General features: G+C 41.5%; 1 protein-coding gene across 1 annotated transcript in view; it reads right to left on the bottom strand.

Annotated features, from left to right (window-relative positions):
- LOC131882395 (uncharacterized) overlaps nucleotides 1–4,551 on the bottom strand; it is a 14,371-nt gene extending 9,820 nt beyond the window's left edge. The window contains exon 1 of the mRNA XM_059229525.1: nucleotides 4,316–4,551. Coding sequence (XP_059085508.1) covers nucleotides 4,316–4,450 — 135 coding nt within the window. The 5' untranslated portion in view covers nucleotides 4,451–4,551. The remainder of the gene's footprint in view (nucleotides 1–4,315) is intronic.
- Nucleotides 4,552–9,094: the final 4,543 nt, after the last annotated feature.

Below are 9,094 nucleotides of genomic sequence, written 5' to 3'. Positions count from 1 at the left end.
GCTAGAGAAATCTGCTTTAATAACTTTTAATGAAAGACAATCTTCTTTTTTTGGTACTGTGCAATTCATAATGCGTTTCAATGGTCAAGGCAATTTGAGGCCAAATTCTTCATACTTCTGATTTTAGGCATTCACTTTAGTGGTGTTAAAGAGAGTACTAAAAAGTTATTCTTATTCTTATTCTAGGATGAGACAGTGATTCCTACAGAACATATTGTAAAGGCCAATTGGTTTAGTATAGTTGTTTAGAGTTAATAAAGGTGATGGCTAACTATGGCCTATGTTTAGACTTTAATTATTGCAAGGATCTCTTTTCAGATATTTGGGTGATTACGCCACAAACCCAAGACTCAGCTTCATCATTACATTTTAAGACGTAAGCATATCAAATTTTTGGATTGATATGATAACTCTTGCTGAATTTCAAAATGACTGATTTTCAAAACGAATTTACTTTTGAGGAATTCCAAATGTTTTCAAATGTTTTTTCTTTGGCTTCAAATCACGTCACTCTATTAGTTATGCATTGAAAAACAGAAACTTTGGTCGAAAACAAGAGATATGCACATGTTTCTGCCACTTTCAATTAGACTTAAATGAGGGTTTAGAACATTAAGTACCAGAAGTGTCACTACTTGTTCATTCTTTCTTACCTCTTCATTGTGATATTTGCCTTCAGAATTTCCCTATGGACACATTATTGGTGATTTCTCCTTATTGGTATTGGGCATTTGAAGGTGAAATTCACATTTGACCACAATGCCAATGGGAAATACCCTCGTGTTGAAAACATCCCAAGAACAGTTTCACTCAATCATAGATAATCATGCCTTGGGTGCCCTAAACAAAATATGGTCAACAATGATGTTATTTTGACACTCAATTAACGTAGATTAGTGCAGTACTTGAGTTCAGGCGAAATTTTTTGCCGTCATGGCCACTTCTTGACTCGAGCGCGACCAGGGTTCAAACAGATTTGATAGCCAAAGCCAGCTTGACTTGTTATTGGTATTTACTTAGTGGGCATTGTTATGTTCTTATCTCATCTAGTCAATCTGCTCTTTTCCTTCAATGCATGCTCTCGGTGATTCATCTCTCTTCTGCGTATATATACCTATAACTCAAGTCAATAAACAACTAGTCATCCACCGGCTCACGACCATCTAACAGGCATGGTCATGGTTTAACCATGAAATAAAGTTGAAAATAATTACAAACATTTCCACAATAATGCAACTCATTAGCCTCCTCATTTGAAAAGAGAAGTCCCGAATGAGCAATTTCAAGGCAAGTAGGACGAGTCGAAAATTCTAGTCTATTTCACCACTTAATGCCAAACTGTTGACCCAGCCGTTCTGGCCAAGACTACGCCAGCCTTAAGACATAATACAGGCTGAATTAGTGTTGCTACTTTGTTGTTTCTCCCTTGTGGGTCACCCATGAAAGGGAATCTGTGAGTGAGCGGAGTCCATCTCTTTTTTTTAGATGTCCGTGATGTATTCTATGTCTCATCCGGCTTTCCGTTTAGTATATCAATAAAGCTACAAGACCAACGATAACTTAAGACATAATACAAGCTGAATTAGTGTTGCTACTTTGTTGTTTCTCCCTTGTGGGTCACCCATGAAAGGGAATCTGTGAGTGAGCGGAGTCCATCTCTTCTTTTTAGATGTCCGTGATGTATTCTATGTCTCATCCGGCTTTCCGTTTAGTATATCAATAAAGCTACAAGACCAACAACTTATCGGCGAATACAACATTGGATCAACAGACTTACGTCCGTCCATTCATCGACGTGGAGCTTGAGAATATGGTCGCTCCACAGGTGAGCATGACGACCGAAATATTTGGGGTTAGTGGTATGCTCGAACTCATTGAAGCCGAGTTCCGCCAACAGGATCTGATGCAAGCCAAACGGGTTGAATACTTCGGAACCAATTGGAAGTCCGGCGACTCATATTCCAAGCACCTTGCCAAGACGGAATCACTGGCCAAGGAAGCCGACCTGGCTAACATGTCCATCGACCAAATTCAAGCCTTTTGTCTCGTCTCTTCCGTGTATGCAGATGAGAAGCTGAAGAAGAAGCTGCTTGAGCTGGAGAATCCTTCCCTGATGACAGTGAAGTAGAAGATACTGTCGTATGAAAGGGTCATCTTCGCAGCTTCTACACCGTTGTCAACGGCCTCCGCCGAGGTCAATAGAGTGATTGGACAACAGTCCCGGAAGAAGAGTAACCGGCAAAAGTCTGGTAAAGCCAAATAATGGGCGGATCTGGAAGAAAAATGCACTTGCTACGGCGCCAAGGAGGACAAGGCTGCACAGTGCCCCAAGAGAATGTCCTCGTGCAACATGTGTGGCTGTAAAGGGCACTTGAGCTCCGTATGTATGAGTGGTGTGCCATTCCCAAAGACACCTGCCCGAGCTTCCCAGGTCACAGAGGCCAACACAACGTCTTCAAAGCAACCGGAAGAACCCGAGGCCGTCGGTCAAACTCCCTTCAACTAAGAGGATTCCGACTTTGTCGTCACAAGTCCGTGGTGTTGAGGCAGTTCAGAGCGCTTCTGGGTCGTGCGCAACCCAAAGGANCAAATCCAGGTGTAGGGACCCACACCGCCAATCCGGAGAAGGGCGTTGCGTGAGAAGCGCGCGCATATGAACGCTGATCTTTGCTCTCTGGCAAGGAAGGCAAGTTTGACATCATTCCTGCACGTTGGTTTTCATCCTTGGCCGGACAAACCTTGAGACCATCTTCAAGAGCATGAGTTTGGAGCAATGTTAGAGAGGGAATGGATGCTTGAGAACGCCGCGTAGTGCCAAGAGGGAGGCACAAAAGGGGGTGGCAGTGGACCAGAGAGGTGGCTTAGAGGGCTCGTGTCATGGCGATCCACTAACGTTGGATGAAAGAAAACTCTCTTCCCATTTCAGATAAACTTGGCCATTGGTCTTATTCAATTGCTTGGACAACCCGATCTCTTTCTCAATCACTGCCTCAAGCAATAGCGTTATGACCATCTTCAGACAACGATAACATGTCCGCTTCTCGGCTCCACCCTTTGAGAATATTTATTTGGTTATTGGTTATTAAGAATGGTTATTTGGGACCCGCTCCCCGTCTCTCTGCGCCCTCTTGGGCCTGCATATCTCCAACGTTCGAGTCACAGCTTCTGCTAAATGCGCCGCTTGGACCACACCATCCTATTTTTCGCAAGTGACATTCAATACTTCGGATCGCAGGTCATTAACTAAACCATTGACGAATCCGTTCCCGGGCAACTGATCCTTCTTAACCTTCGCAAATCAGGGGTAGCCCTCCTGAATCACCTGAAGGCATTGATTGGCAAAGTCTTGAACCGCTAATCCATCCGCATTGACGAGGTCCAAAATAATTTCTATACCTCTGCTTTGCGATATCGTTGTAGTCTTCATCCAATCAAAACTGGCCAGAGTTGTGGCATCCAGGTCATTTAAAACGATCAAGGATACCTCCATAGATCGAGGTACATGAGATAATCACTCAAAAACTCTTGAGCCTTCTTGGGCTCCGGCCTCACGGTCACCACGTTGGCCATGATTGGTGTTTTTATCCGATGAGGTATCCTCCTTGCTACTACAGATAATATACTGCTAATTAATTGTCATTGAAATGAAGCAGTCTTTGTGACGACTTTCGCTTTCAGTTTTCAACGTTCAAAAATCACGGAAATCCACTCTTTAATTAAGGTCAAAAGGTAAGAATCCCAGTGCTCCTACCTTGTAGTACGACACAGCTGCCAATATGGTGTCTTGTGGAACAATGTCCGATTCACTCATAAGCATACATCGACTCCCGCGAGTAGAGGTGGCCAGATTAGCCTCTCGACACAAATTACAGATCACAGTTACATTATGAACTTTCATTCCCAGAATCTTCCTTACCTATCACAGTTATTCACTTATAATGTTGTCAATTTTGTGCTCACACTAGTTGTAAGTACAAAGTGATTGGCTAATTGGTTGGAGCTTACCAAAGGAATATAATTCAATTTTTATTGATTAGAGTTAAAATGAATTTCAATTACAAAAGTAATTGCTGAAGAAGATCTACCTACTAACATTTGTTCTGCTTGGACTTTTTTGCATCGCCTTTTTCATGTGCACTGAACATCAAGTCGGTCACGCGTGAAATTGCATTGTGAACTTACTTATAGCTCCAGCCAAATTCCATCAATGCAGATCGCAAACAAGTCCTTAAATTTGTTACAAGGTGATCCGGGTTTCAACTGAACAGAGCCTATACTCCAAGCTGGCTTACTAATTGAAGAACATGATACTTACCCGATAATGAAGCCAAAGTGTAAATGAGGCCTCTTGAGGATGGAGAACTTCCTGTCTTGAACCCTTCTTCCAAATTGTTGTAAGTGCCTTCGTATTGGCGTTATTCTTACTCCAGAAAGCTTGAGGTGCAGGCATCTTGACTGGCGAATTTCTTTTGGGTACAATTTGCAATAAATTTCAATCAAACGACACGAACCCTTATCGCCTGATAACGGGCAATTCGATTTTTTAGACTCAGAAATTATATAATGCTTTCACGTCGAACAAAAGTTTGACGGTTCGGATCGTTCGGATCTACGAAAGAGCTGAACCGAGAAAACGCACGATAAGCTTCTACGGTAAGGACTGCGATGAAGGAGTTAAACAAACTCTAGCGGCCAAAAAAGGAAAAACAGCCTTAGAAGGGAAAAACCATGTGAAGACAGGTACAAACAAAAGTTATTAAACTTCTTATGAATGATTTGAGTTTATGCGAGATTGTAAAATGAGAGTGATGAGTAGAGACTTTTTAGCGCGTAGACTAAATATCTTATCATTTTGGGGCATTTTTAAACATTCAGGTGGTTGGGACCAAATTTCCGGAAAAATAACAATTTCGGTGTCTAATAATCTTAAAATTGGACATTTTTCTGTCTGTTGCAAGCCTGAACTTAACTTGCTAATGATCAAGACCGTTCATGTAGAGTAGTTCACCTTAGCATTGCATTTATCCAAATCTTGGCTACGTTTTTTTTACGATTGCAAGATTACGTGCAAAATATGAAATTAATAGTTCGTGGCATGTGAACTTTAGACCTTTGGGAGGAGGATGCAGTTTAAGAAGTTGCAATATTGGCTTTAGTAAAGTTTGCAACACCCAATTTGAGATTTTGTGACTCAAGTACACCAAAATAAAAGTGCAAAGAAAATATTCCATGTAGTAAACCCCTTTCCAACACAAATGGCCAGTTAACATTTATCAAATGGTTTCAAGCCAAGTCTTTGGCAAATGCACTGAACCAGTTATCAAGTCAGTGGCAGAAGAAAATTATTCGCCCAGGTCATGTCAAAGTGAGGTCTTCATATTCTCTGAGGGTGTGTGTCTAATTCAATGACGTATTTATATCAAAGATAATGTGATGATGATACAGCCCAGATGGAGAGATCCCACCGTCATCCCATCCTTCGTCCGTGGCACGTGCAACGCAATACGCCACCCAGATTCAAATGATTCAGGCCACTTCTTCCAAGGCCTGGGCCCGATTCCAAGAATTGGCCTGAAAGGCCTTTATTCGGCTTTTTACAATCGTGGACATCCCAACAAACAACGGTCAAGGCACGCCTCTGTCCCGCCTCATCCAGACATGCCCCTTTCCAGACATGCCCCTATTTCACCTCATCCAGACATGCGCCTATCCAGATACGGCATTATACCGGCGCATCCACGTTCCAACATGCCGCGTTTCGACACGCCTCCATCTCAACTCGCTTCATCCCGACACGCCCCTGTCCACCTCGTCTGAAGTAGAGCTTGATAGAGCTTAATTGGTCATTTTATACGGACTCGGATTGTTGGCCTGAAAAGTTTAGATCCAAAACCCATGGTAAATCGAGCCCCATGGGTGCCAATATTCTTGGCCAAGTTAACATTGGCAAGAAATCATCGAGTGTAAGTGGTAATCTTGGTTATTACACAGATCTCGGTGATCAGAATCATGAGCATTTTGGCACATTTCCGTCCGTTTTTTCAGATTCCATGAGAGAGAAAATATCGGTTTACGTCTCTAAAACCATGACGAGATCAACCGGTCCGGATCAACCTCTATTGTCTGAGGAAAGTGTTCAAATAAGGAGAATTGGACGCCATTTACGTCCCCAAATTTTCAATTGCTTTGGGATTATGGTCATCAGCCACTCGTTCGACCAACGATTTAGTGCCAGCTAAGAAATGCGTCATGGCGTTATTGCTAATAAGAACCTTTATTGCGACTCTTGGTCATGTCAATAAGTTAAATCACAGACTCATAAAAATATCAACAGCAAACAAAATGTAAGAATTGACTGAATAGGCCTTTGTTCAGCCTCTTACAACTGTGGACATCCCAACAAACAATGGTCAAGGCACATCTCTGTCCCGCCTCATCCGGACATGCCCGGGCTAAAGCTGTCCATTGGATCCGACTTTTGGGATTCGGTTCGGATTGAGGAAATACTTGCAGCTCCCCCAGCTTCTATTTGGGTGGCCATTTTGTTCAGACTTGTTTTGTTGGCCTGAAAAGTGAGATTCGAAAGATAACACAAAGTTACTGAATAAAGTAATTGGATCCGACCTCGTTTGGCCGATATTTATGATTAAAACATTAATATGATTCATTGAAAGTGATTTTCAAACGAAACAAACACATTGCAGAACCAATTGCCTCATCATGCATGTGATAAGACTCTTTTAGCTGAAGTTAAACGGCTATTACAATAGTTATTTCCATCCAGTCAGATAGTTGGGAGATGCTATCAGGTTCGATGCACAGCTCTACTTCAGACGAGCAAGAACCTGTGAGCATCTCATCAGAAACTGAGATATATTACCATCAAGGCCAGGAGAGCTCGAGAGTCTCAAGTCAAGTGGCTCAGAGTTGTTATGACTAGAGGGTTTTGACTCATTGAAGCGGGAAAGGAAGATGACGTCATCGTCAAATTTTGAGAGATCACTCATACTTTGGAGGCTTCATATCTCTTTGCTGAGGGATTAAATTGAAGGTTCAGTCCTTTTATCCATTAAAGGAATGGTTCATGCAGGTAGGTATTTTTATAAACTGTCTAAGTTTCACTCATTAACATGCATAAAAACTAATTTTAGAAGAAAAAAGCCGTTTTGCGGCTGATTTTTTTGTATTTTAGAATTTCGTATTTTTGCAATAAACTTTTTGAAACCTTAGAAACTGTTATTGTCCAATATTGAGATTTATATCTTGGATTTTTAGTACCTCTACTGTTATGAAAAGTGCTCCAATGACCTCCCAAAATTTGTGCTGCTTTTCATCGTGCAGCTGCCACTTCAATGTGTCAATAGCATGACCAATAGCAGACCGATTTGGCTGGAAGCTCGTGTGATGTGATGCTAGTCGCGTTGATGCTGGTTGAGTTGGTGTCTTTTAGTTGACATGCTATAAAACATTTTTGGTATGGAATTGGAATGTGATAAATTTCATTTTCTGAGGATGTAATTGTAATTGATTACGCTTTACGACTAAGCAGTCGTAATCCAATACGTTTGGTAGAGCAATTGGACCACCTCTGATGATTGATCCGCCAATAATAAAATTTCAATTGAGGGGATAAATTGACTTAAAAATTTGGGTTCATTCCTATTTTAACTCGAAAAATAAAAAAGAGCAATTACTTTGCTAATTTTTTTTAAATTGTTTGCGGACTTCCGTACCGCCACCGGGATTGGAATCCCAGCAGTTCAAGACGATAAGTCAAGGACATCGGCCAGAACCTGAAGCATCACAATGGAAGTGGCAGGCACTTTGAAATCGATCTGACTTCTATTGTGAGGCTCCAGGTCCTGGCCGATGTCCTTGAGCATTTTTGACGTCGGTGAGGTGGAGCTTGAGAGAGAGTTCTTCTGTATATTGACTCCATTGTGAAAATTGTGAAAACGCCTTAAGGGGAAAGATGAATAACAAACAAAGTACATCAAATTGTCACTGTTTTCCCTAGAACCCCAAAGAACCTTTTTTCTACTTTAGAACTCGAGATATCAAGCCATTAAGTTGTTGGGAAATCATTTTTGACCACCCGTTGCATCAATTTATTTACATTTTTACTCTCTCTTGCCATTCTAATCTTCTGAAGAAGAATGATCAAGTTGTCGCCCTTGCGAGAACATTACATCCCAGTGCATTAATATGCTTAGCTTTGCCTTCAAAAGGAACCCGTCAATCAACGAGTGCGTGTGTGTTTTATTTAATTCTTTGGGACACTCGGCTTACTGATTGATCTTCCTAATGCTTCAATACTACGAGATTGTCTGAAGGAATTTGAAGATAGGTTGAAACTTAAAGCATTGGGCGACCTATCTCTAAGGTGACATTACAAAGAATTGAACAAAACATACATTTGCTAATCAATTGACAGGTGCATGGGTACGAGAAGATTATTGGATTTGTGAAAAAAAACAAATGCTAATGCAAGCAAGGTCAAACGATCATTTTGCTACTAACGGGTTTGAAGCCTTGAGCCCTTATTGATGTAATTCGGTGGGTTGCTGTTGGCATCTTTCTCTGATTCGTGTGAATCATAGAATTTGCATGTCTTTTTTTTATTTGGTTTTCTACGGGCTTTTCTACCCGCTACAGGGAATGTAATCCCCAGTACTATTGAAATGAAAGGTTATAATTCGTCCATTTATTACCTTTCACTCTTTATACGATATTTGGTCTTCCGAAGAATTTGAGTTGGCAGACCGAGCTAGTCCTTGAATATAGGGTTGATCTGGAATGCTGTCTAAAAATTTGTCCATGTCGGACATAAAATATGCTACCGGATCAACAAGGCCTACGTATTCCCTACGAATATCAGAGGGTAGCAAATTAAACATTGAAGGAGCCCGAGAAAGAACAGATGTGGACTTCATTGTTCGAACTAGCCTGGATTCTCGAAGGCTTGAAGGTGCTCTCAAAACGCACATTAAGCCTCTGCGGTCACTAGCATTGACCCTAAATCCTGGGTTGGGACAAAGCTCATGGATACTTTTGAAGACGTACAGTATCAGATACCTTTCGTACCTTCTCTGAA

The sequence above is a fragment of the Tigriopus californicus genome, chromosome 6, assembly GCF_007210705.1.
Source record: "Tigriopus californicus strain San Diego chromosome 6, Tcal_SD_v2.1, whole genome shotgun sequence".
NCBI classification, from domain to species: Eukaryota; Metazoa; Arthropoda; class Copepoda; order Harpacticoida; family Harpacticidae; genus Tigriopus; species Tigriopus californicus.
The sequence above is the reverse complement of the archived record's forward strand: the minus strand, read 5'-3'. Positions and strand labels throughout refer to the sequence as shown.